Raw genomic sequence first — 27,752 nt, forward strand, 5'->3', positions numbered from 1 at the left:
GGAGGAAGCTACCACGCATCAGGCCGCAACATGTCTTCTTCCCTTCAGATCGACACCTCCAGCCTGGTCGTACCATCCGCTTCATCCAGTACCAAACCATCCCCTTCAGTCGGACTCACTACTTTCCCAAATCCGTTCGAAGATGAACCCGAACAAGGGATCTTACCCACCTTGCTATCCAAAGTCAAGCAGACTTTTACTTCATCCTCGTCCTCGACTAATCCAACGCCTGGAGGAGGAGGTAGTAGCGCCGGTGCGAATAGTAGTAAAGACAGAGGATCACCCGTGGAAAATTCAAGCAAACCAGAAACCGAATTCAGACCTAAACCCTATCAGACTGAGGCTCAAGCTATAGCAGAAGCAGTCAGAAAAGGTGCCCAACAAGCTGCTCTGGCAGCTACTGCTAGAATACAAGATCAGAATCAGAGTAGTGTTCCCGTTCAAAGTACGAATGATAGAAGACAGTCATCTGGCCCTTGTACTTCAATTCAACCTCTGTCCAGTGCTACCACTGTGACTCCATCAGTGGAGATCTCTCGTCCAGTCAACATTCAAGCTACTTCTCCAAGGAAAGTACCTAGCAAATCCCTTCGACCACCACTCAGCACGGTGAATTCGGTAGGAAGTGCTACCTCTTCAGTCCAATCTCCGTCTATACTATCTTCATCGCACTCTCAAGCACCTACAAATCGAAGAATACAAGCTCCCAATGAAAGACAATGGAAACCTTCTCTAGCTGCTCCTGCTCAGGTAACAATCTCACCCGTCACCAGTGTGACGACAACCGTACAAGCTTCAGCTTCTGCCTCTGGGTCTGGGCCCAGTAGCAAAAGACCACAGACACCTGAAGTGACTACGCCGTTTCCTGCTGGTCCGGGATACAATATTAATCGACATCGTTCATCTCATCATCATAATCCCTCTCATGGTGGCGTGCCCTCCTCAAGATCAGTGACGCCACTACATCATCATGTTCATGTTAACTCCTTGTCCAACCCCGTCCAAAGGGTCCGCAGAAGCTCTATAGCTACTCTCCCCGACTCACCAAGTTCACTATCAATATCAACTATGTTAGCTGCCAATGCGGAATTATCAACGAATTTCAATTACGTTCCTGGATTTCCGCTGAATCAGGATGATACGAGATCCATCAGGAGTTTAGGTGGTTTTGTAAAGAAGCAGAATTCCGTTTCGAAAATCATAAGGAGGATAAGAGGTGAAGGGTTGAGTAAACATTATTGGATGAGTGATGATGCCTGTAAAGAATGTTACGATTGTAAATCGGTAAGTACTATATCATCCAGCTTTATAAAGATATTTGCTAATCAGCGAGTGAGATTACTAGGTATTCACAGCATGGCGAAGAAAACACCATTGTCGTATATGCGGTCAGATATTCTGCTCTCGATGCGCATCCAATATCATCGGAGCCAGAAGGTTCGGCCAAGAAGGTGCAGTTAGAGTGTGCAACCTCTGTCTGAAGATCATGGAAGAATATAGAGACGATGATGAAGACGATAGAAGATCAATCAATTCCGTATCAACATCTGTCCATCGATTTCCAAGTATATCCGATCGAGCATTCTTGGACGCAGCGATATCACCTGAAGTACCTTATGCCAAATCACCTTTCGCCGCCAGTCAACTATTCACGAGTCATCCTAACGAATCTCTCACTGCAATTGATGAAAGTTCGGTCCCGACTAGATGGGGAGGGGAGAATGATCTGGATAGACCATATACCCCTCTTGAGATGGGCGGAGGATCTCAACTTTCCGATTCGGAAGATGCGCATATATGGACAAGTAGTCGACCTCAAACAGCAGCTCCGTTCAGAAGACCGATGGAGGATGAACAGAAAAGCGATCATATCCCAGAAGATGGAGTACATAACGAACAAGATGCCTCTCAACCGCAGTCGAGTCCTAGTAGCCCAGAAGCACTGGCAAGTGGAACTCAGAGTAGAGCGGAACCCGTTAATAAGAAAGGTAATATGGGTCCACCGGCTTTACCTCTGCCTCCCAGAGTGGAATTTCCCCGAACCGATACTATGTCGACTGATGGTGGATTAGAAACGAGAGTGCCTCTTACTAGAGTAGACTCCAACTTGCCTTTGATAGGTCTACGGACTAGACTGAACTCTAGAGCAAGTCAAGGTGGGTTGACAGCTCTGCTTGATTCTGAAAAGTCAGAAGGTTTATGGAGAGCTAGATCTCATTCATTTGCGTAAGTCAGCTGTGTATTTCGAGTATATGACTCCTACCTATGAAGCTGACACATCCGTTTATCAGACAAAGGCCAGAGCTCCTTTCGGGAGCCAGCTTAAGCCATTTCCACCTCATGCTTCAGCAAGCTATCGCTCGGGCAGACTTACCCCATCCTCAACAATGGCATCGAACGCTTAGCAATTTATTGCTAAAAGTGTCCACCAATCTTCAACCAAATGTCAAAGCAGGTGATGATATCGATGTCCGAGCTTATGTCAAAATCAAGAAAGTCCCCGGAGGAAAGATTAGCGATTCTGAATATGTGGATGGGATAGTGATCAGCAAGAATGTAGCTCATAAAGCCATGCCTCGTCGATTGGTCAATCCCCGAATCATGGTTGTTACCTTTCCCCTGGACTATCACAGAGTGGAAAACCAGTTCATGTCATTAGATCCGATTCTTGCTCAAGAGAAGGATTATCTTCGATTATTGACAAAGCGTATTATAGATGTCCGACCACATATTGTCCTCGTCCAGCCATCAGCTTCGCGTATTGCCTTAGAGTATCTGCTTGAAGCCAATATAGCTGTTGCTAGAAGCGTCAAAGTGTCGGCTATTCACCAGGTAGCAAGATGCACCCAAGCTGATGTGGTGGCTTCCATGGATCGACTGGCGCTGGAACCTAGATTAGGAAGATGTGCGGAATTTAGCATTCAGTCGTTCGAACATGAACTCATACCGGGAAGAAGGAAGACCTTGATGCGGTTTGAAGGCGGGCATAGGGAATATGGATGTACTATCATACTACGAGGAGGGGATCTGGAGACTCTAAGAAAGGTCAAAGTGGTCACCGATTTCATGGCTTTAGTGGTCTACCACCTCAAGAACGAGATCATCCTTTACAACGATGAACACAATATATTCCCTCCTCATCCGCCATTACCAATAGAATACCAGGAACTGCTAGACGTGCTCAAGGAGGAAGAAACAGTCTCCCATGAAAAGTCGGAATCTAATGCCACTATCATACAAATAACTGATGTGGACGAGGATGGTGAACCGATAACACCGAAACCCGCTCATGACGACGATGATGAAGACGATAAACAGGTAGAACGTCGTGAAGCGTTACAGACCACCAAACAAATCGCTCAATCCCTTCAGCCCTATCTGACGACCGTCCTTTCAGCTTCTGCTGCTATACGATTTCCCCCTCCAGCCACGCTCGCGAAAATGGCAGAGCTCGATCGCGCGCTAGCGAACTTACGACAAAGTATTGATGATGAAGAGGCTGCTCAGATATTGCAGGAGGAAACAAAGATCGTAGAACCGACAAAATCAGCTGGTCCTATCGCTGAATCAGATTCATCGTCAACCTCCCTTTCCACAACAGTGGATGCTAATGCCGAATCGACCACAACTGAAGTTTCAAGTAGTACAGCTATGAGTGCGATACCCGTCCCAACTGCTCCGATCAAAGAGGCCACTCGCGATCCTTATCGAGTGTTACGAAAACCTGAAGAAGTCGCTCGTGAGAGCGCATTGGCTCAAATCGAACATAACCACTTCGAACAGCTCAAGTTGTGGCAGTGGTATACCCGTAGATTTACCGATCCACTTCGAGCTGAAGATTATCAGGGAATCGTATATCTCTATTCACTAGGTTGTGAAGGTACGGATAAACCCTGTGTCGAACCTGCTCTACAGACTATCAATTTCTATCAAGCGGGGGATCATACACTCGGACAATTCCTTGAAGGATTGGCTCTCAATGCTGCCCAGAGATGCACCAGCAAAACATGCGAGAGATTATTGCTATTCCATTTCCATCTGTTAGTCCATGGTGAAAGGCGATTACAAATTGCTATGGACCAATTCCCTTGTCCATCGCCAGGACATGAAGATCAAATAATCACGTGGTCGTACTGCCGACTATGCGCTACGCCATCACCCACAACGATACTAAGAGAAGAAACATGGAAAATGTCCTGGGGAGCGTACCTAGAACATTGTTTTTACCCTCCAGAGACCCGAGCTGGATTCGCTTGTCCCCACGATGCTTTCAGAGATCAAATTCGATATTTCGCCCATAGGAATCTAGCGATAAGAATCCATAACGAACCTGTAGATATATATGAACCGTTAAGACCATCGATAAGCCTACAGGTCAAAGCTGAAACTAAAGTCATATTGAAAAATCAAGAATATGAAAGTGCCTTGCATAAGAATGCAGCTTTCTTCGATTCGGTTTTGTTTAGATTGAGAAGCTTTGATACGGATATTTGTCCACCTGAAAAAGTATGTCTACCATCCCTTCCTTCCTAGCCATGACGTATCAGGCGAGGCTGATATGGTATTTCGGACCCAGATCGGATCACTCAAAACAGCTTTGGAAAATATGCTATCTCGAGCTGTGGCGGATAGAGAAGAAATGGTTAATCTCCTTAACAGGACTTACAAGTTGACCCCGATGACGGATGTCTTGGCTTTGAACACTGTCTTGAGAACGCTACAAGACAAGGTCGTACAATGGGAGTGAGTGATATCCAAGTCATGTCCGGTCAAAGTATTCTCTAACATTGGGAAATAGTTCCGACTTCGCCGAAATCGAGAAATCATTCATGCCATCCGAAAAAGACTTGAGACGAAGTGAGTATCCTGTTTAAATATCATTTTGAGCTTGACTGACGATGCGTGCCGTAGTGACCGCAACTCATCTGAAGCGTTTGTTCGCCAACCAAGACGTCTTCAACTCACTCGATCGGAATGTGGCGAGTTTGACCGTATCTGAAGCGGATGAAAAGGAAGTCAAAGAGGATATCTCTTCTGAATCGACACCGGCACCCAGTGAGCCGGTCACACCAGGCTTGGAATCGACCGATACCGACAATGCCAGTCTATCGGCCGCGCCATCTGTCCTCGATCTCAATAGTGATACGAACACGCCCGTCGGCGGAGTCATTCGTGAGGAACCTAATCCCCTATCTCATCCGCCTCCAAGTAGGGAGAGGGATTATGATAGTGATTCTACTATATCTGCCATCAGGCGTGATTCGCCTGAAAGAAGTCCACTGAGGGTGGCCGAATCAAGTGGTCTAGATAGTGATACGCATCAATTCATATCGCGCCTCCCTCGTCGATCTAGACCTGCTCCAAGGTAAGTTACTTGTTTCTCTCGCCCCTTTCCTGAATGATTTCAACTGATAACACTCTTCGTAGCATCGCCGACCTTGTCCAACGGTTCAACGATGTCACCAAGCTGCAACCCTACGAAGCGGTCGAAGAGCCTGAACGTCCTGGTTCCTCAGCATCGGTCCGTCGTAAAGCTCGTAGAAGCCCTCATCCTGAGGCCTCGGATAGCGATCATAGTCCTAGGACACGACCACGCTTACGAAGAGGAAGAACCGAGCAGCCTCCTGTCCGATACAGAGAAGTGAATAAACCCAGCGGTCTGCTTTCGGATGGCGATCGAAGTTATGCCACCAATGCCTCTCGTATCCCTTCGACCTACAGTCGAAACAAATCGCTTGCCGGACCATCATCTGAACACCTTCGACCTGGCCTACGATCAAGAACGCCATCGTACACTGGTAGGCTATCGCCTCGATCACCTCGATCTGCTCGCGTCTCACCTGAAAGACCTCAAAGATCAAGTACCGAACCTCTTTCATCAGGTCAGCCACAGGGTGCGCCGCCTTTAGACACCAAACCTCGTATGACAGGTAAAGGCAAATCCCCTCGACCGCCTGAGCCATCTTCAGGTCGTACATCCCCGAGTCTCATTCGTACCGCTGCTCGACGTACACTTGCCAGTTCTTCTCGTGTCACCTCCATCGCCAGACATTTCGATCGATTATCCCGTGAAGCTGAACGCGAGCGTCAGAAGCGTATTTCGATGGTTCGAGGTAAACGAGCCAGACCAGTAGGAGTGACCAAAGCAAAAGTACAAGTCTTCGATAATTTACGAGATGCTTTCAGAGACGAGTTCGATACGGACTCTTCTGAAGCGGATAATGAAGAAGATGAAATGGGTAGTGATGATAGTGCTGAATCAGCAGGGGAACTAGATGAAGATGGCCAACCTAAACAACGTAGACGGTCTTCTCCAACTAAATCCAGATCAAGGAAGAATTCACCTGTGAAAGCTACAAAACCACTGGAACCTATCCCTGTCCAACCTTTAGCTTCACCGTCTACAGAGTCTATCCCCGAACAAGCAGAGACGAAAACTGATGAAATATCTATATCGGCATCGGGAGTTTCATTAGCCACTCAGTCGATCTTGAGTGATGCGAGATCTGAAATGTCTTTTACAGATAGATTACAAATTGAGTTACCAAGTTTCGAAACTAGTGCTCCCTTACCTAGCCATCCGGTAACCCCACAATTATCGATTGATACCGCGGACGAATTGCCCAAAGGACCTCAACATCCCACGATGTCGCAGATGTCTCAGATGTCGGAAAGTGAATTAAGTTCAGGTGGTGTCGAAAGATCAAGTATACTCAAAACCTTGACTGGACTATGGGCATTTAGGGCCGGTGATTTCACCCCTCTCGAATATCCTCTATCTGCATCTGAACATTTATTCGCTGATTCAAGAGTCATCATACGAGAGAATGAACCTACGAGTATCATCGCTTTTACCCTCAGCTCGAAGACTTACAGGGATAAGATGAGAGAAGCCAACCAATCTAAGAATGGAGGTGGGAATGGTAAAACGGAAGCTTTCATGCCTGATGATCATCATCATGGGAATGATAGAGCGTCTACGTGGGATATCGTCTCGATGGATGAGGCTATGGATAATGAAAATGATCTAAGGAGAGAAGGTGGAACACACTTGAAATATGGCAAGTCCGCTTTGATGATCTCTGGAGTGAAAAAGGTGCTGATATACTATTTATTCACATTAGACTTTGAGTCCGGTGCTTCGACGATCTTCTGCAGGATCTTCTTCGCTGAGCAATTCGCTGCACTGCGTTCTGCCTGTCAATGTGAGGATAGTTTTGTGGAGTCACTTGCTAGATGTGTTCAGTTTGACGCATCGGGTGGTAAATCCGGATCAGCCTTCTTGAAAACTAAAGGTAAGCTAATGAATCGCGTTGCTCCTTCATGATGCAGAAGTTTAGCTGATATAATGCTATCGTATTAGACGACCGATTCATTGCCAAGGAGATATCTCGATTAGAAATGGATGCCTTAACTAAATTCGCTCCTGCATATTTCGAATATACTCGGAAAGCCTTCCAGGGTCAGAGACCAACGGTGTTAGCCAAGATATACGGTTTCTTCAAGATTGGTTATCGAAATGCGATCACAGGTCGATATATGCGGATGAACGTTTTGGTCATGGAAAATCTATTCTATGAACGAAGGTTTTCCAAGATATACGATCTGAAAGGAAGTACGAGAAATAGGTTGATTCAACCTACCGGACGGATCAATGAGGTTCTTTTGGATGAAAACCTGATGGAGATCGTATATAAACATCCTTTATATCTCCGTGATCACTCGAAAAGAATACTCAGAACGGCATTATTCAACGATACGCTCTTCCTATCCAATTTGAACGTTATGGATTATTCACTCGTAGTTGGAGTTGATTCGGAGAATCATGAACTGGTAGTTGGTATCGTAGATTATATAAGGACCTTTACATGGTAAGTTCAGCTGTCATTGCAGATAACCGTAGACCGTAGTAATCTGAAGCTAATTCATCTTGTTTGATGTTGTAGGGATAAGAAATTGGAATCTTGGGTTAAAGATTCAGCTTTTCTAGGTGGAGCAGGTAAAGGTGAACCGACAATCGTCACCCCCAAGCAATGTAAGTGTTTTGAGCTTTATCTTCGCAGCAATATGCAAATGTTGAGAGTCGGAAAAAGCTGATGTGTGATGGGTAAACAGATAAACTTCGTTTCAGAACTGCAATGGAAAGGTTCTATTTCCCTTCTGTTCCTGATAGATGGACGAAGGTGGGATTGGATGAAGTCCCAATTGAAGAGGATGGGCAATCAATCACAAACAACAACAGTTGATCAAGATACGTTTTCGAAATTCTTTGCCACAAAGTACAGGTCATTCAAACATTAAATGCAAGTAATGCTTTGTGAGATTAACTCATATCTATATAGAATTATTTGTACATATATGTATATACATAGAAAATACCCCTGTTGTGCTAAAAATGATGAATAATGATAATGTCCTTTCACATTTTATCTGATGTACAATTTCTCGCATCGATCCTGTCATTATATGTCATGTGTCATCGTACAATCATCTATGTCTCTTCTTTATCAACTGCTTCTCGCATCATATCTGATCAAATGAGGGTCAGCTCAAGGGAGATGTACGACGAGTGGTAAGTAGAGAGCTCACCTCCCCATACGGACGTTGCCATCGAATCAAAGAAATCATCTGCAATGACTTCTTCCGTAGGCGATTCCCTGGTAACGTATCCGATATCAGCATCATTCCCCTTCATTATAGAGATTTTTCATGACACACCTTCTATAATGCGCATCCTCGGAGGATAACATACTTCCATTCGAAGTTTGTCTTCCCAAGGACGGTCTAGATTGATGAGTCGGTCTATCTCCACTGGTGCTACTAACAGACAACGCAGGTGAATGTCGACTCATCGACGCGTTATTGTTGAATGATACGTCAGGAGAAAGGGGATGGGAGTGAGTACCTGTACTAAGTACTTCGGGGGATGGATTTGGACTAGACATGCGAGATTGGGGAGGTGAAGGTGTTGTTTCTCTGAGTTCGCCGGGGAGGTTATGGAATGGATTACGATCGATCTCGTCCAATGGGGGAGTCGCTGGCATGGGCTCAAGCACGATTGCAGGTATACCTATGATAATCACAAGATCAGCTGCTGTGAAGATAAGGGCGACATGGCTTCGTCAGCTCTCACCTTCAGCTTCAGCATTGAGTGTCCTCCTCCTCTCGTCTCTGGAAGCTAAGAATCTTCTTCTCCAATATATAGTCCTCAGAAGACCTCTAACTCTATCGAGATTTACTAGATCTGTCACTCGCTCCGTCTTGGCTCGTCTTACAAGAAGATCATCCAGTCTATTTAGGGTTAAGCGGACAATTAGCTGAGTCTCATGACAATAACTACAGCTAACACTCACTGTAAAGCCTTCTCATCGTCGATCAACTTATAATGCGCCAACATCATTAACATCGAGGTGAAACTAATCCCCCTCCCGTTCTCTTCAGATATCTTGGCTTCGCTATATAATCGAGAGAACAGCAATCGTCTTTCTCTGACTTGTCGATAATCGATGTGGGCAATTTGATCTTCCAACCTCCGTATATCGACTGCTCGTCTGACACCGTTAGCTACGAAGAGCTTGCCCGAGGCATTATCGATAGGGTCGGGGAGAGCGTTTCGGATCATATTGGGTATACTGTATTCGATAGGGTAGGTACGGACTTCGAAGACCCCGGTAAGTCGCTGAAAGGCGATTCGTCAGCTCATGTCTTCACAAGAGATTTGCTATGTCTAAGGGGGTCGACTTACCGAAAAGAATCGAACAAAGTCCTTCCGCTTGATATAGCCCGTCCGTTGTGTGTCGAATTCTGCCCAGAGTTGTTTGAAAGCCCCTACAATAGCTATCAGCATAACTAACCGCTATTTTCAAGGAGCGTTAAAATACATACGCATCTCCTCTCGATTCAACGAAGATCCACCAGGCATTTGATAAACATAAGCAAAAGATTCGACCACCACACCAGTAAACATGTTCAAGAAGATATACCTATTTCAGGTTTGTCAGTGGTGCTATATTTCCCGCTCACAAAAAGCTCAACTCACATCGAGACAATGTTCCAACTGATGAAGAGTGCATAGGCCCCTGGAGCACTACCGCAATCTGATTCCAAGAAATTACTATTCTCGGTACATCGAGGTGGAGATATGGTACTGACAATAATTCATCAGCTTCTTGCTCGATGCAGTGGGATACATCTGGATTTACTAGTCGTGCATATATCCATTCCATCCCTCACTTTTGTAACCCACCAGACGTCAGCGATACTCGAATATGATCTATGAGAGTCAATGACTTACCCCGTAGACATGAATGCCAACATGATCAAAGCATTACCAAATGAATAATAGTTTTGGAATCTCGTCCCAGCATTATTACCCATCTTAGTCAAACCGAAAACTTCAAGGTACATGATAGCGAACCAGATGAAGAGTGTCGCCCAGAGAAGGAATAAATTGCCAATAGCAGGTAAACTCGCGCTGAATACATAGATCAATCAGCTATCTTCGTCCGACCAGCAAATGTCAGCTGAATGTTCTGCTTACACCGAGGTTTTGAACAACTGATTCAAAGAGCTTATCCTTTGTACCAATTTGAGTGAGATAGACACCAAAAACAATTTCTGTAATTGGATATTAACCTGATTTCCAGGCAGTCCAGCACTGGCAGCCTGTAGAGCGGGGATAGTAGTAGCGAAACTTCCAGTGATAACAACGACATCGAACAAATTCCATCCGTTCGCTCTGAAGGATCTGAGACCCAATCCGTAGAATCGTATAAGTAGGTCGATGGCGTATAAGACCGTAAGACAAAGGAAGATGATATCGAGTTGAACCTCATTGAGGATGTTTTCGGAGAAATCTTGCATCCTGCGGTAGAATAGGGTCGTAATGTTAACGGACACCGAGACTGCATTGGACAGTTTAACTTACATCAATAACAGGATATGAAGATAGTATATCCAGGTAAAGCTGACCGCCCAGAACCCATCTTTGGTCGTAGCTCTATCGTAACACCATGCTCTGAACGGTAATGTCGGGCGACCTTTGGGTAGTTGAGAGGGTGTTTGAGCTTTGATAAACTTTGATAGATCGACCCATTGTCTCTGTTCGGTTGTAAGAAGCGCATTACCAGACCGCGTGCTGAAGTTTTGAATGATGATACTGCGTGTGGAAGAGAGTATCAGTAAGATTGCTCCTTGTCATCTATTGAAGACAGAAAGATGCGTGACTTACCTGACGAAGAGCGTCAAGATGATAACCCCTCCGAACAGATTGAAGATTAACATAAAGATCGCATTCCATTGGGAAGCCATATTCTGAGGTTGCTCATCCCTCCCTACGATATTCATGAGCGAAGCCATGACATCGATCCAACCTTCCAGGGAAACACTTTCGAACAAGATCAAGATGGATTCTCTGAACGAATCGAATGACCATTTTGATGCGTCCAATGCAGGGTTCGCCCATACTCTCGGTACCAAGTATGTGATAGAATCGTCGATCGACGAGGACGCGTATTCGTTTATACATGTTGATTTACCGGACACTGAATCATCGTTGCAGTAATACAACAATCCGGAGAAGATGTTAAGACTACGTGATACCAAAGATCAGCTTCTTCTAATGTAACAGGAGGTAGAAAGTGGACTTACCCCCACACGGCAAAAGGTATCAAATACAGAACCATCAAAATCGACGCATCAAGAATCTTCAAAGCCCCAGCAAATAGAACAGCATGTAACGTATCTCTCAACCTCGAAAAGAGGGTTATCAACCTCAAAGCTCTGAAACTTTTCAAAGCTCTAGTCATCCTACTTAGACCACCTATGAATATGAGAGACGTCGTAGTATTGATTAAGAGGGTAATGAGGATGATGAAATCCAGAACGTTCCATAACGAAAGTAGATATGCGTTGGGCGCAAACATGAAACCATCCGCAATGATCTTTATTCCCGCTTCAGCGATGAAAACCGTTCCGAGGGCTACTTCAGTAAGATCGAACCATGTCCCTCTGATGTAACCATGTTGGCCATAATATTTCCTTCGGTATGCTGGTGACGCCACTGCAGCTACTACGATACTTGCCACCACGGCACTGAAGACTATAGCTTTTACTACTAGTTGAAGTATTGGATGTGCTGGTCTGCCGAATATACGATCTCCGTAAGCGGGTTGCACACATGCTTGACAGAATCGTCGAATTGGGTTATTCTGGCGAAATATCCAGAGAGATTGGTCGAAACTCGGATGAGCCGCGATAAAGTCTGCCTGCTGATTACGTCGTTCTCGAAGGGCATCCATATGTTCGTCGCTCGAAGGTCCAGCGTTCAGGGGAGGGAGGAGATCGGTTCTGCGAGGAGATTAGCTCATGCGTCAAACATGCATGCTTGTTGACTCACAACCCTCGGTCATCGTCCAGATCATCGTCAAGATCCTCAAATTTGGGTGTAGTATGCCTCCGTAGGTTCCTCAGTGGTATAGGTGATTCTTCTTTATCTCTACCCAAGAGTCTTCGCATCGCACCTTTGGCACCGGCTGTGTTGCCCCAAGCCCCCTACAAGGCGGCAGTCAGCTATGCGTCCGTGTCTGAACAGACAGCAGCTTACATCAGAATTGGGCACACTGCCCACATCAGCTCCGATATTCTGCCTGAGCGGCAATACTAAGTTGGGTGGTAGTGTACCGACTTTAACGGCATTATGTCGAGCGGACATCAGTCTGTATGGGTTCAGTCGATCAATCCAACTTATATGAGCAGATTGAGGCTCGGCTCTTCTGATGAATGCTTCGACTTGTTGTTTACGCTTTTGCTCTTCGGCAACAGCGAAATTCTGTAGAGAATGAGTGACAAACATCAGCGGGCGCTTGACGCCATAATCGAAGTCAGCTTACCTCGTTGATGACAGCAATGAACAATTGGACGAGGATGACTAGGGAGAAAGGCATGTGAGCTATCTTCACTCTAGGTCGGTGAAGCGAAAAACCTACAGAATGAGAACAACATCCATCCGCAGAGGAAGATCGCCGAGAGCCAATTCTGAGCAAATTGACCTTCAGATCCCATCTATAGATACGACAGTCAGGTGAACAGACTCCCCATACACCATAAGATAGTCTACGATGGAACTCACCACATTGTACAAAACATCTGTCCAATTTTCCGATGAAGATATTTGATACATTCCTAGAAAAGCGTTGAAGGTTTGTGAGAAATCGATCGGATCACCTTCTATGTCACCTCGGAATAGTTGTAAGGCCTGATGGCATCAATACGATCAACACGAAGTTCTCTTCATATGACGGAGGTCGAGGCTTGTACGTACCATCAAAGCGCTGAGGAAGATCATTAGGAATAGAAAAACCACCATGTTGAGTAAACCCGCAAAACTACCGAAGAACGTGTTCTGTAAGGTATCAAGATATTAGATCAATTGAAGATCCTTTCCGTCATATGTGTGCAGAAGCCGTTAACTTACTAGAAGCGGTTTCATCCTTGGGAACGCCAGAATGACTCTATACCATCTCAACAACTGAAAAACCGTTAACCATTGGTATATACCTCCATTTGCGATAACGGGAATCTGGATGATGGAACATGCGACAGCCAAGAAGAGATCAAAGCAGTTCCGTCCGCTTAGGAAGAACGACCGCCAATCTGGAAAATGCCCTGTTATTCGGATAATCATTTCCACGTCGAAAGCTAATGTAAACGCAATCTCGAGGTTTTCTATTTTTAGTGACCGCGATTATTAGCGGATGCCCAACCTGTCATTGTGATTGGACATGATCAAGTCCCAGAATTTTCAAAAGGAAAAAACAACTAACTCAAAAGATCCAACATCGACGCAGAAGACGAAGCGGTTTTCGTCCCCTGAGTGACCATATCTGTAAGAATCAACAATACCCAAAATATCTCCGTCCTCTGATAGATGGTCAACACCTTGTTGTGCATCTTGCGCTGTTTATTCTCAGCCGCCCACTGAGTGTCTGTTCCGAGTAAGCTTCTGTTTATCACCAACCCAAAATTAGCTCAACGTTCACACAACATCAGGACTGAATATATATATACGATCGAAGGCAGAGACTTACTCGTCACCTCCGAAAGCACTTCGTTTCGTCTCAGCCCTAATATCCGAGAACGTATTGACGACGACAGCGACCAACAGATTCAACAACCAGAAGTTGAGCACGATGACCCCAGCGAGAAAGTAGAATGCCGAACTGAAGAAATCAGAGTCCATCGCACTGTACATGACGGGTGCCCATGTATTTACTGGGACCAATAATCAGCCTTTATCGAATAAACAAGTGCTATCCTTTGGTGTTTCACTCACTTGAACAGATGATGACGACCTGGACGAGAGACTGGAAGATATTATCAAAGCTATTCACGCCGTTATTCGGATTATCATCGGTTGTCTGTCCGCTCATCAATACGTGGCCTTTATGAAAGATGAAAAATCGTAGTGACTCACCTTACAAACCTGTCCTAGAGGGCATATGTACCCTTTCGGACTGATACTGCTCGGTGACCCATCCAAATTCAGGTACGCAACATGTTGAAGTGTGATTGGGTCGAGCGATCCCCCACATTGGTTCTCCAGTATAATCTCATTCGTCGAATTGTCCGGATCCGTCAACACGCAGAAACGTCTGAAGGATCCTTTGAACGATTGAACACCGATAATAGAAAAGATACCAGCTGCGAATATCAGGAAATAGGCCACGGTAATTAACATTGGTCCAGCTCTTTTCAGAGAATGTAGGATTGTTGTTGTACCACTGGTGATAACTAACAGCCTTCCCGCTCTAAGTACCGATAGTGCCCTGAAGATGTATATATGCCGATTGGCAGTCGCCTCATATCCCGATATAGCTAGGAAGAAGGTGATCCAATATGCTATGACAGCGATCATATCGATACGATGCCATGAATGTCTCAAGTATGGTCGACCTTGTAAAGCGAGGTTTTTCTGCTTGGCGACAGCACTTTGGAATGGCGCTTCAGGCAGTATCGGTATAACCCTTTTGGGTTCCTCCTTGATCTTCGATATCGATATCGAAGGTCCGCCATTCTGGCGATGGGTCCTAGATGAGCCATTCGTGGGATCGTTATGAAACCTCCATGCTGCTCGATGAGATGTTTTGGATTTGGACAGGTTACGCTGTAAGTTGGTTTGAGCTCGTCCGACTCGCCGCTGAACGGTTGGTATAATGCCAGAAGGAGAGAAAAGAAAGTCTCGGAGCGATCGATCGGGATCGAGCAGAAGGCCGCTGACGACTATACGAGCGAACATTTCGAGGCTGTGGGTTGATGTGTCAGAACTGTGGGTACGATCTATTGAGGCTAAAAATGTGAGTTGAACTTACGTGAAAATGCAGAATAACACAAGAAGCACGTAATCTTCCCAAGATTGAAAATATCCATCATCTACCCTTGGTTCATTCTGCGCAGGGGCGGATTGGATGGCAAGTACGACAACGTTGGTGATGATCAGGATGAGGATAGCGGGTTCGGTGTAGCTGCAGCATGTCACAAGAACGAGCAAGTCAGATAAATTGCCCATGAAGAAGACTTGAGTCAGAAACCAAGACTTTCAGTACACTCACGGATACTTTAGCAAACCATTCATTGCCTTCCTTACTCTCGAACTCTTGCTGAAAACACCTAACGTCCTACCTCTCAGCCCAATTTCCGGTGGTCTTGGATCGGGTCTCTGCGGCGTCGTAGCCCCGACATCTGGTATCCTAATTCCTAAACCTATATTCTCCCTTCCCTTCCGTTTAGTATCTTCCTCATCATCGTCACTACCTAATCTTTCCACTCCATCATTCTCCTTTCGATCTACACCCATGATATTGACAACTCGTACACTAGCAGATCTAATCGTTTTGCTGACTTTTCGCAACGTACTCGATCGAGCTAAGCCTTTCTCATCGTAGGGTCTTTTCTTCTTCCCAGGTGATGATCCGTTACTCAATGGACTTCTTTTCTTCTGACCTGGTGAAGAGTGTGAAGGATGGTCATATGTCTGTCCGGGGGTCAACCTCTCTCTATCTTCATTGAACGATTCTATATCAGATCCCGAGATAGATCCAAGGGATGTTTCACTCTCGTATTGCTTTGATCCAAAATTCCTATTTCTAGGTGGGGACAATGGTATATCTTCTATTGGCGTACTCAGATCTTCAGTAGATTGTAATGGATGTGTTCCTCCCCATATATCGTTTCCCGATGTAGCGTACACAATATCCCTCTCTTCTGTTCTGGGATCCAGCAGGTGTGTACGTGATGGAGTTGCCAGTCCAGATGTAACAGGTGGCTGCGGGAGGAACAGATTGGTATCTTCTCTTGATCTGTTCCACGATAGTCTTCTAGATAATCCATCCGAATTTGGAGTGGGCGACGAAGGAGAGGCGACGGGTGAAGGTGAGCTGGATCGGATTGCTGAAGAAGTAGATATGGCTATGCTATGATTTGTATTTCGAGAGTTATGTCGTGAATGTCCAGCAGAAGAAGCCATAGCTTATCACCTCACCTCTTCTCGAGAGAAGGGGGAAGGTGAAGAAGATGCAAGGGGAGCGTTCGAGTCGAGAAGAAGTGAAACTGAGAGGTAGTCTGTGAGTAGGGTTGGGTTTCGGATTCAATTTAGCTCCTGGTAAAGTATACGCTTATGATTCTATGTGACGATTGGATCCGCCATTGTTCACTGTGATCCTAATCTGTAGTTGATGTCTATGGGTATGGGTAGTTTATGTTTAATGCACAATATATAATATAAAACATAATCAAGAAATGAAAGGAATGGCAGATATACAACGTCTCACAGCAACAACTACGGTTATATGATATTGCACGACTGCACGTGCCTGACGCGATCGAGTGAGCTGCCAAAGGTCATTGACGCGATTGCCTTCACCACAGAGTATCTGGTACCTGTCATGTAAAGAAAGACGCTTGCATTGGATGGAATAATGAATGAGAGTTCGAATATCTGTCAACATGGTCAGTATATGCAAGAACGAAGAATACGAATGACCATATAGCAACAAATCATATAATAAAGCAACAAGAAGTACAGTACACAGAATGAATGTCAAAAAATTGTTCAGTAAAAGTCCATGCAACTTCCTAACTAGCAAATTGTCTACTAGCTCTTTTCCTCTTATCATTCCCTCCTCCTCGGGGTCCACTAGGCCCCGATGAGGCAGCAGGCGGAGGTGGTGAAAGAACTACGCTCTTCCTCCATTCCTGTGCTTGTTTTATACCTTCCTCTCTACCTTTTCCCTTTCCACCTTGCTGTTCGACCCCAGATTCTCGATAGAATCTCTCCCTTTCTTTCCTTTTCATCTCTTCCTTCTCCAATTTCTTCTGTTTCTCCCATCTCTGTCTAGCTTCTTCAATCTCAATCTCCTCTTTCATCTTGGATGTCACCGGATCTTGTAATCTAGATAATCTCTTACGATGTCTTTCAGCCAATTCATCATATGTCATAGCTCGTTGTCCACCTGATGACATATGTTGGGAATTTCTATTACCCCTATGATCCGCTGCCGATCCAGCGATGATTGTTGTACCTAGCTTGTTGCCATTACCTGCGCCACCAACATTCAAGTAATCATGATACGTCGAGGGTCTATCCAACCCCTCGCTCCTCGTTCTGTGCATTCTGTCTGTAGGGAAAGTGCCGTTATTTCTTGTACTTTCAGATAGTCCAAAATCAGATACTCTAGGTTCCAACATACTGGTGGTCCTTTCCCTTCTATCGTCCATTCCCATGTTCAGATGTACCGAGGAATATGCTGAAGATCGATTAAGGTAGTTTCTCTGTTGTTGTTGCTGTTGATGGGATTCTGAAGAAGTGGGACTAAGCACTTTACGTTCTGATAAATATTTCTCCCATTCCGATTGAGGTGGCGGAGGGGTTGATTGGGCATTTTCAGACGTGGTTGCTTTCATATCAGGGAAATCAAGAATCCTGCTGCTCGTCGTCGACAGATGTCTCTCTCGATTACCTGCAGCCGAAGTGGATCTGAATTCAGACGAAAAATCCAAAAGTCTACTACTAGTAGTTGAAGTGTGTCTTTCTCTCTTGTCGCTATTCGTGCCAAGTGTCGGAGTGGGCGTGGTCCTTCCAAGTATATCATTACCGATTATCGATCCTGTAGGCGTAGATGATTTCAACCTATCTAGAGAGCCCCTAATATCTTCTCTGGCTTTCTTCACTTCGGCAAGCAATCGCATTTGCTGTTCTAATTCTGGATTTGAGCCAGTGGGAGAGTTTGGTTCAGGCTCAGGACTACCAGATTTGAGCTCTTGGAGTCCAACAAACATACTTTGGGGTGTATCGAGACCAGTCGGGGATTTGACTGCGACAGGCTCGTAATTTCCCTTAGGCTCGGTATCTCTCAATAAGCTGAGCGTACTCGATGGTCGATTGTCGCGATCGGACTCGAAGCCGAGCTGAGGCAGAAGTATAGACTCCCTTGTGGCTCTCATCGCTTCGCCATTGAGAGAGCCGTATGGGTCGGTAGGTCCACTCGATCCAGGTCCAGAAGTAGGACTGGCATTACCGTGTTTCTCTTCCCACTCGTTGAGTTCCGCTCCGACGTTCTTGAACCTTTCGGCGGCACGTTCGATCTCTTCAGCTTCGATCTTGGCTTCTTCCTCCTCTCGCATCTTGCGGTATCGCTTGGTGAGGATGTTGAGCACACGGAATTGGATGGCTGCGCCGATCTGTCCAGGAATATATTGTCAATACCAATCGCAGCTGTCCACAGTACGTGAGTATACGCACAACCACCATAGCAGCCAAGATACCCAATTCAATCATCATAGTCTGAGTAAGGGGATATTTGAATCCATAGAGTTTTGGGAACAGGTCGTGGAAACCGAGATTGTACACGTAGAACTAAGCGTCCAGCGATACAGATTAGCGTAAATATGAAGACAGCTGAGGCAGGTCATATGATCCCGAAACACTCACCTCCTTCAGCCCCGCTCTAGTATAACAGTCTACCCCCAACGTAAACGCCGTCGCCCCAATCCAAGCCGTCGAGATAAGCATCATCCACTCATTAGTCTGCTTAGGTAACGAAGCGACCAATCCTCCGACAGACAAACCACCGAGCAGACCCCATCGTCCCAGGACAGAGGTAATCAGTCCGCCCTGTCGAGTAGCGAGGAGGAACCATCCGAAGGTGAATCCACCAATGGCCGAGACCCAGTATTTTGCAAACGAGTATAGGAATATACCTGCTGCGCCCCCGAAGAAGGACGCGATGATACAAGCTAAGAGGTACAGACCTCTCAAAGTGGTTGACGGAGGGTTAGGGGATGGAGGTTGGATGTTTGGCTCAACACTGGTATCATGGAAGAAACATGTCAGCTATTTATCGAAGAATGGTAATTAAGCGTAGGACAGGATAGACGCGGTATATCGATCATCGATTTATCCGGCTTGGCCATGCCTATGGTGTGATGTATGGTTTCTCAAAACAAATTGGTTGTATGATGGAGTGGATGCAGGATGAAAAGGAAAGATCCACTTGTTCACTCACCCAAATCGCAATACCATGACCAAAGTAAACAACATCAAAGCGTAACCCGATGAAATCGCATTTGATGACCTATCTCATCACGTAGTCAATCGATCAGCTGATCATTCCTCCGAGGCCAATCGTATAAATGTTCTTCCGAATCGTGAGAGGGAAAGTCAAACTCAACCTACCATCGATTCTTCCCACCAAGCACAGCCACAGGTATCCCACTAACGATCAACAACCCACCCAACACTCCGAAAGCAGGATCGATCTTGATATTGAACGGTATGAACCCATCTCCCTCTTGCCACGGTTTAGTCTTCTCATTCCCATCCCACGGGATAGTCCCATTCGTGTAATTCCCTTTCCAGATGGACTCGTTCACCGAGGTATAATCACTGGCATTGAGGGTGAATGTCAGAGCGAGAGTCGTAGCTGGTTCGAAGGATGCCGAGAGTGTCGCGGTTGTTGGATAGGTGGTGAGAGTTGTAGTGAATGTTGTAATGTTCAAAGTGGGAGTAGGGGAAGATGAAGATGAAGAGTTGGAAGATCGGGTCGCTGAAGAGCTATTGGATCCTGAGGTTGAGGCGGAAGTAGATCTAGAGGAAGAGGAAGTGGGATCTTGAGCGTATACTAGGGGTAGTACAGCGATGAATAGGTTGAAGAACCTCATTTTGAGTCAAGCCCACGATCGTGGGGAAGATGTGGTGGTTATGTTAAGTGAACGATATTGATATATGTTGTTGTAGGCTCGATACAGTATCTGGATTTCCTAAAATGTAATTATGATATAGCAAGAAGAAAGTGAGAATAGCGAGTGCTAGCAGTGAAGTTGCAGGTGTTGTCACAATCGGAATAGGTGATACAGGATGTATAAAGGAGTGAAATTATTGACGAATTCGGTCGAGTAACAAGTAGATTAGGAAGTGATCAAAGGAATGAAGTGTGAAAAGGAATGATATAGTCTATCTCCTCGGTTTGTGGTCTTAGCTGTTGATAGTGGAAGTGAGGTAGCTGTAAGAACGATGAAAAGGTTGATGGATAAACAACTCGACTTGCAGCCAGGATGTCCAACACTGGTATGAGGGTAGAGTGAGTGAGCGAGGTACCATCAAGGGTCGTGAGGGAATGAGATAGATGGTATAAGATCGCAGTGGTGTGGTAGCATGTCAATATGATAGTGCTGATGGATGCAAGGTCCTTTGGAATAGGAAGGGACCGATTCACTCTACTCCACTCCACTCACTCTGTTTTTATCGTTGATTGTCAATCCCAATCCCAAAATCAACATCATGAAAATGTTCTAGAACCTCATATCTTGGATGATTACTTTGTGTGTGTGAATGATATGATTCGAATCAGATCGATCAATCAACCTTCTACACAATGACCGAAAACTCAACCCAACGCAACTCAACCCTGACGTAGAACATTGACCGAAAGAAACGGCCGGAAAGTAAAGTATCATCCTGTATGAGTGTGAGACATGATTGAGATTATGTCCATTCTCCAAGCACAAGCACAAGCACAAGCATGCAAGCTTCTAGTAGGCAAATGAGATGAGGCTATGCCAAAGTTATGGGAAATCTCATGGGATTCGGCGAATAAACATTCAATCGAGGCTGGATGAGACATGAAACGCACTTAAAACTCAAATGGACTACCTCCACCTTCCCTTAAGTTACTCGTAGACTAGACACGTGAATTAAGCATCAATGCGGGTGATAGGGAGGGAACACGTTAAAATGGCATAAGTCATGAAAGTAACAATAGTGTACAAAGAAATGATGAAGTGATGATAATATACAATGAAAACAGGAGTTACGCCGGGTCATAATGATGGATAGTCTACAAAGCTGGATGATAAATTGTTGATCTAGATCTACAGCACCTGGGAGAGGAGTGAAAATCGGGACTAGGATAGATGAGACGATCTATGTTCTAGGTGATTTCTTTTTCCATTTCTGGTGTTTTATCAATCATGACAGAAGAACGTATCAGCGGTGTTCTTGAGAATATGCCAAGTAATTGTCACTCACAGAATGATCCAATGTCGTAAAGTCTTCACTTGTAGTGGCAATCTTGACGAGCTGTTTTAACCAAATACATAGCCACGATCAGCAGCTTGCCGATTGATCGCAAGATATCGGAACAAGAGGTTGATCACCATATCTCACTCACATATTTCCCCAACTTGGTCAGTTCCCTATCAGCCATACCCTCAGGTTGTCCAGCTTTGTTAAACGCTCGAATCTGTAATTTGAGGACACGTCAGCTTGTTGAACTGAAGCTCTCCCCCAAGGGAACAGCTGAGCGTGACAAACTCACTTTGAGTCCTTCACCAGGATTCAGAGCGAAGTTTCTAGAAAGATCATCTATGTGTATTGTCTAAAATTACCATCATGGTGAGCTCCTGCTTGGTTACTTGACTATACTTGCCAGCTCACTCACATTTTTAGCAGACCAATGAGGGAAATGAGCCCAGAAATACGCTAGCGGCTTGACCCTATGTCAACACTATCAGCTCTCGGCACTCTTTAGTCTATTTAGATCCTGCAGAGCTGACTACGTACTCATGCTCGAAAGGTTTGCCATTCCTTTGCGTAAACACCTAATTCCATAAATTCATCAGCTGATCCATTGAGGGAGGCTGTCTACGGGTCAGCTAATTTGAGTGGCTGATGGACTTGCTGGAAACATTGTCGTCCTATCAGAGACAAAAGCAATCTTATAACCCCTTTCCCCACCTATCATATCCAATTCTACCAGTTTCGATTCCAACCATCTCCAATGGGTCTGTGACCAGATGACTATATCATAATGCGGGTAGACCAGCTCGAGGAACTCGTGTAGTCCAGGTCGAGCACATTCTGCAGAGGGTAGAGCACCACTGATGAGTGGTTTCGTATCGACGATTGCTATATTATACATCATTAATCAGCTTCACCAACATTTCGGTTGGCACAAGTTTGGAAGCTCACTATAGTCGAGGTCTAGGACCAGTAATTTCTTGCCTTCTCTGGGTTCGTTCATGACCTGGCAATACGAATTAGTTTGAAAATTTTGAGTGGATACGTAAAAAAAAGTGACTCACAGTGATAGGTACTTTATCAACGATATTTTGAATCATCCTCTTATTCCTCGGGTCATCAGCAGGAGCAATCCCCTTGACCTGATTAGAGTACGTCACGTCAAAGTCGTCGGTGTTCTACAGGTCAACATTAAATCAACAACTGATCGCTCAACATTATCTGTATCTTTATTTGTGAGGTGAGGAGAAAGGCATGATGCGTAGACCTACCTGTACACCCACGCCCAACTTATCCTTAAACCTATCTTCCTCCCTCGTTCCTACCATGACGAACTTCTGACCCTTCTTCACGCCCAATGTCCCGAATCTCTTCGCATCGTGTTCGGTAGATAATTTACCTTTTGATCCAGGAAGGAGGTTGATCAATTTCTGTCCATCTGGTGGGACACCTGTAAGAGTCGAAATGAGATGTCTGAAGTCGTATACCCTAAGAGCATCAGAGCAGCAAGAGATCAGCATGTAATCGCAGTCAAGGCGCTACCGCCCACAAGTTGTGAGAGTGGTTGTATATTGAGAAAGAGATGGAGCATCGAGTCAAGGGGATTGTCATCTTCGGATGAATAGATGAACTATAGATCATGTACCATATGACAGTTGATGGCACCAATTCACTCACATATCGTTCCCTCCCACTCTCAAATCAAATACCTTGCCTGACCAGGTCATCTTCAACTCCCACCATTCTTCGAATTTCTCCAGTTCCTCTACTAACGGTACAGCCTGTACCGTATTGTTATCCGAAGGATCTTCCTCCTCTGGCTCTTCAGCTTCATCCGAAGAAGCAGAAGCGGTATTTCGACTGTCATCAACAATGGATGTGGAAGGAGCACTCTCATCTGAGGTTGATGTAGACACCAGACCCTGCTGATCTTTATCCATCTCTTCGTCCCCAGCCACCTCAGCCCCCTCTCCCGCTCCAGCTGGTCCTGGGACTTCAACATGATACAATTTCGCTTTCTTGTTCTCCGAAGGGGTCGATTCGATATCCGGCTTGGCAACTATGACTGAACCTTGATCAGGTGTATGACCATCTTCCATCACGTTCTCTTCATTGGTATTATTGGCGTCACCATCACTTCCGCTTGGAGGAAGGTCTGAGGAAGTCATGATGTATGTTTGTATTGGTATTTGTAGTAGTATTAGTATGGACGATAAGAGTTGATGAACTCGTAAGTGAACTATTCAAGTGGATAACCCAAGTGGAGGTTGCCAGATTCGATATCTGAATTGTGTTTATATGATCGAATCGTTCTTTACGACTGGGTGACCAAAAGAAGTTCAATCCTCCAATATGAATGAACCATCATATCATCATACTCCTATCCACTCAAGTTGACATCATCTCATCATCCTTAAACCCTTGTCATATACCTTCCTTTGATCACTGACTCACATATACACAGCGACAGACACAAAAACAAAACAAAACAAAACACGTCAAAGCGGGTCAGTTTCTCGGACTTGCTTTCAATCTCCGCTCATGATACCAATATGCTCATCGAAAAGCTCATTATATACATGACAAGAAGAAAGACAAGTTGACTGACAAAGGACAGAGAGGGGTAGAATAGAAATGAATGCTAGGGAATCAAGAGAACCATGTTTTTTTTTCAGCGAAGTAAAAGTCTGAAAGAGACCAAAGTCCGTGTTCGTCTGAAGTTTGGAGTTGTAAACATCGCATAATACTTTGATTGGTAGTGATAAGAAACAGGTATATATGAACAAGAACAAGAACGAGAGAAAAAGAAAGAAGATAAATTTGTTGCGTATATGTATATGTATATGATTGGTTATGCACAGGACAAAAAAGAAAATATCATTGTTGATTCAGATTACTCGGTGGTTACTGATTTAGCCAAGTTTCTAGGGAAATCAACGTCGACACCGTTCATTACGGCCAAGTCTGTAAATCCCAATATAAATCAGTCCAATAGTTCCGTCCCGACACGATGGACGAACTGATTCAACTCACGGTAAGATAATAGTTGAAGTGGTATGACGTTGATTAGACCTTGTAAGCAATCAACGGTTTGAGGTACTCTGATACATTTAGCTGCATCGGAGACTGTCTCGTCATCTTCGTTACAGATGATGACTAATTACAGTGTTTGAATCAGTGACATACGTTCTAGTTTAAAATGGATTCAATAAGAAGTACTCACTGGGTCGGCCCTTTCTGGCAGTCACTTGAGCTAAAGCAGATTGGACTTTAGGGTAGAGAGAGTCTCGAGTCATGATGAAAATTACACTACAAACCTTTTGATCAGCTGACTATACCTCTGCAACGAATAACTGACAGACCACTCACGGAAGATGTTCATCGACCAAAGCAAGAGGACCATGTTTCAATTCTCCCGCCAAGATCTACATAACAACACCGAATCAACTTCATATCTCGGTAGCAGCAAAAGATATCACTTACACCTTCAGAGTGCATATACGAGACCTCCTTGATCTTCAAAGCACCTTCCAAACAAGTCGCGTCTGTTCAAGCAAAGAAGTCAGTTGTATAGCTTACGAGCATTGTTGTGTATCCGACTCACATTGATATCCTCTACCCATGATCAACAGACTCTTCTCCTTGGCCAACATGCTCTTAGCCATCTCTTGGAGAGCCTTATCCATAGCTAGGACTTTCCTGATTTGAGCGGGGATATCATGGAGACCATCAATGATCTGTTGTCTTCTGGCGGTCTTGAGGATCGAATCGTCAGATAGTTGGACCGCCATCATGACCAAAGCAACATATTGAGAGGTATAAGCTTTGGTTGAAGCTACACCAATCTCGGGTCCGGCGTTGATATGGATACCAGCGTGAGTCTCTCTAGACAAGGTCGACCCGACCGTGTTCACTACACCTAAGCACAAGGCACCTCGCTCGAGACAGTATCGCATGGCGAGGATCGTATCGGCAGTTTCACCAGACTGAGAAACGAAGATAGCCACGTCATCTCTGAACACTGGTGTTCGTCGATCAAGGAAATCAGATGCTAATTCGACAGCAACTGGTATATCGGTGAGTTCCTCGAAGACACCTCGAACGGCGATACAAGAGTGATAAGAAGTACCACAGGCGACGAATAGCAATCGTCGACCTCGTCGGATTACTGGAAGATAGGCTTTGAGACCACCCAACAGTACTTGTCGAGTGTCGAAATTGACTCTTCCTCGCATGGTGTTGACGACGGATTCTGGTTGTTCGTAGATTTCTTTTTGCATAAAGTGGTCGTATTGTCCCTTCATGATCTCGGCAAGTTCGATTTCCAGGTGTTCGATGGCTCGAACAGAAGATACGGTGTCGTCTCTTCGAAGTCGGTGGATGTGGAGCTCTGCCGAGTGTTGTCAGCACGCAGTCATCAATGCTACACTCAGGAAAGTATGAGTATGACTCACCTCCCTCAGCAATGTGGGCAATGTCATCGTCTTCGAGGTACAATACTCTCTTGGTGTGTTCAATGACGGCACTAGCATCGGAAGCAACGAAGAATTCGATAGGTTGAGGCATGCCATCTTCAGAAAGGAAAGCTCTCGATTGGGATCTTCTGAGTTTGGGTCCAGCGGCACCATGTCCATCAGCCACGGAGCTGGGCACAGCAAGGAGACCACCGGCATCAACACCGTCAACTAAGTGAGTGATAGGTCAGCTGGAATTCTATATAATTTGTTGAGAGACCCACCTCGCTCCTCGTTTGTAGGCAATTCTACATCTACAAAATCAACCTTCAACTTCCTATCTGTCTTGACACCGATGAGCAAGGGGGAACCTCGTCGAGCAGCGACGATCTCATCAGGGAAATGAGTGGATTTGAAGACGAAGGCGAAGGATCCTTCCTGTAACATCAGAAACATGATACCGTAAGCGACGATCATTTCGGTGAGGGTATGTGAGATTTTGCAAAAATAAAAATACTTACGAGCTCCTTGATAACGGTCTTGATGAGTTCGGTAAAGTTCAATCTCTTGTGAGGTTGACTATCCCAGACGTATTTACAGAGCACAGCGACGGCTTCGGTGTCGGTGTCAGTGTGGAAGGTGTAGCCTCGTTTCAAGAGGACGAGTTTGAGTTCTTTGTCTATAGGAGATCATTAGCACTGGGATCATCGGTGTTACTATCCGAGACAGCTTACAGTTGGTGATGATACCGTCTAGAGGAAGTCATCCGGTCAGCTATCTGCTATTTAGCCATTGGATGGACGGTAAACTCACTGTGAACCAAGCTGAATTCGGTTAGAGCGTTAGAGACGTGAGGGTGACAATTCGTGTTGGAAGGTACACCGTGGGTCGCCCATCTAGTATGAGCCATGGAAGTTTGAGACAAGAATACCTTTTTCATATCTACTTTTTGGGGTTCGGCGGTATTTTCTTCAGCGGGTGAAGGGGTAGCAGTAGCCTCTGCAATATCTTTCCTGAGAGAAGCGACTTTTCCAACGGTCTTGAACATGATCAACGGTGAGGTTGGGGTATCTCCATCAATTCCGATACCTAGAGAAAAATCGGTATCAGCAACAATATTTTTCATACTCGTATGAGAAGAGAACACGGATGATTCGGATCGAGTCATACTCACCAGCACTATCGTATCCTCTATATTCAAGACGAGCTAAACCGTTACACAGCACATCACAAACGTATTTCCTATCCTTTTCAACAAGGAATGAACAGTATCCGAAGATTCCTACGTTCCCACGACTACATCAGCATTATCCTTCGCTGCGTGAACCATGATGAGCACTTACCACACATGATGAGCTAGCTTGTTGTTATGGTAAAAAAGGAGGGTATGAGAATGAATGAAAGAAATGGATTGATGCTGTTCAGTTGAGTGTTATACAGGTAGTAGGTGAGATGGTAGGCATAATCAATTGATCAAAGGAAGTTTTAGCGAAGATGGAATGAATGTTGCCGTTTGCGTTCACGAACGAGCCACATTTGCAGGGTGTGTGTTTGGATATGGTTCGATAATTACGAGGTGTTGTGTGTGAATAGGATTGGGGAGAGATGGCCAAGATAGAGATGCGAGACGAGGACAAAGGGATTGTTGAGTCGTCCAAGAAGCGAAGTTTGTGTGTGTCGTTGAATGGAGACAGAGAGATTATAGAACGGAAAGGAAGCAAGATATC

General features: G+C 45.1%; 5 protein-coding genes across 5 annotated transcripts; 1 reads left to right on the forward strand and 4 right to left on the reverse strand.

Annotated features, from left to right (window-relative positions):
- Positions 1–30: 30 nt before the first annotated feature.
- V865_002909 (uncharacterized protein) lies at positions 31–8,246 on the forward strand (the record flags this gene model as incomplete). Its single annotated transcript, XM_066226708.1, has 11 exons — positions 31–1,284; positions 1,346–2,226; positions 2,292–4,506; positions 4,577–4,743; positions 4,799–4,857; positions 4,912–5,365; positions 5,428–7,061; positions 7,125–7,295; positions 7,364–7,871; positions 7,947–8,035; positions 8,116–8,246. The coding sequence occupies 11 exons, from the start codon at positions 31–33 to the stop codon at positions 8,244–8,246; spliced, it is 7,563 nt and encodes a 2,520-aa protein (XP_066082805.1).
- A 245-nt stretch (positions 8,247–8,491) lies between these two features.
- Positions 8,492–16,522, reverse strand: V865_002910 (uncharacterized protein; the record flags this gene model as incomplete). The annotated part of the gene is made up of 27 exons (XM_066226709.1): positions 8,492–8,529; positions 8,590–8,657; positions 8,719–9,070; positions 9,134–9,291; positions 9,354–9,679; positions 9,746–9,828; positions 9,886–9,983; positions 10,040–10,147; positions 10,203–10,232; positions 10,295–10,474; positions 10,541–10,864; positions 10,928–11,158; positions 11,231–11,590; positions 11,650–12,348; positions 12,398–12,552; positions 12,605–12,829; positions 12,891–12,928; positions 12,987–13,062; positions 13,130–13,255; positions 13,322–13,402; positions 13,475–13,725; positions 13,824–14,002; positions 14,088–14,271; positions 14,333–14,417; positions 14,474–15,302; positions 15,369–15,521; positions 15,609–16,522. 27 exons carry the CDS (start codon positions 16,520–16,522, stop codon positions 8,492–8,494), a joined length of 6,351 nt encoding a protein of 2,116 aa, XP_066082806.1.
- A 608-nt stretch (positions 16,523–17,130) lies between these two features.
- On the reverse strand, positions 17,131–20,214 carry V865_002911 (uncharacterized protein; the record flags this gene model as incomplete). Its single annotated transcript, XM_066226710.1, has 5 exons — positions 17,131–18,735; positions 18,797–18,910; positions 18,986–19,361; positions 19,560–19,628; positions 19,730–20,214. 5 exons carry the CDS (start codon positions 20,212–20,214, stop codon positions 17,131–17,133), a joined length of 2,649 nt encoding a protein of 882 aa, XP_066082807.1.
- A 1,261-nt stretch (positions 20,215–21,475) lies between these two features.
- On the reverse strand, positions 21,476–23,739 carry V865_002912 (HAD hydrolase, family IIID; the record flags this gene model as incomplete). Its single annotated transcript, XM_066226711.1, has 11 exons — positions 21,476–21,505; positions 21,581–21,631; positions 21,723–21,794; positions 21,870–21,929; positions 21,993–22,047; positions 22,115–22,152; positions 22,233–22,459; positions 22,523–22,577; positions 22,636–22,749; positions 22,843–23,059; positions 23,249–23,739. 11 exons carry the CDS (start codon positions 23,737–23,739, stop codon positions 21,476–21,478), a joined length of 1,410 nt encoding a protein of 469 aa, XP_066082808.1.
- Positions 23,740–24,464: 725 nt separating this feature from the next.
- Positions 24,465–27,375, reverse strand: V865_002913 (glutamine-fructose-6-phosphate transaminase (isomerizing); the record flags this gene model as incomplete). The annotated part of the gene is made up of 13 exons (XM_066226712.1): positions 24,465–24,535; positions 24,605–24,727; positions 24,795–24,880; positions 24,941–24,996; positions 25,055–25,116; positions 25,176–25,961; positions 26,026–26,256; positions 26,310–26,463; positions 26,547–26,704; positions 26,760–26,777; positions 26,839–27,114; positions 27,200–27,307; positions 27,369–27,375. 13 exons carry the CDS (start codon positions 27,373–27,375, stop codon positions 24,465–24,467), a joined length of 2,136 nt encoding a protein of 711 aa, XP_066082809.1.
- Between the last annotated feature and the right edge of the window lie 377 nt (positions 27,376–27,752).

The sequence above is a fragment of the Kwoniella europaea genome, chromosome 1 (genome assembly GCF_036810445.1).
Source record: "Kwoniella europaea PYCC6329 chromosome 1, complete sequence".
NCBI lineage: Eukaryota > Fungi > Basidiomycota > Tremellomycetes > Tremellales > Cryptococcaceae > Kwoniella > Kwoniella europaea.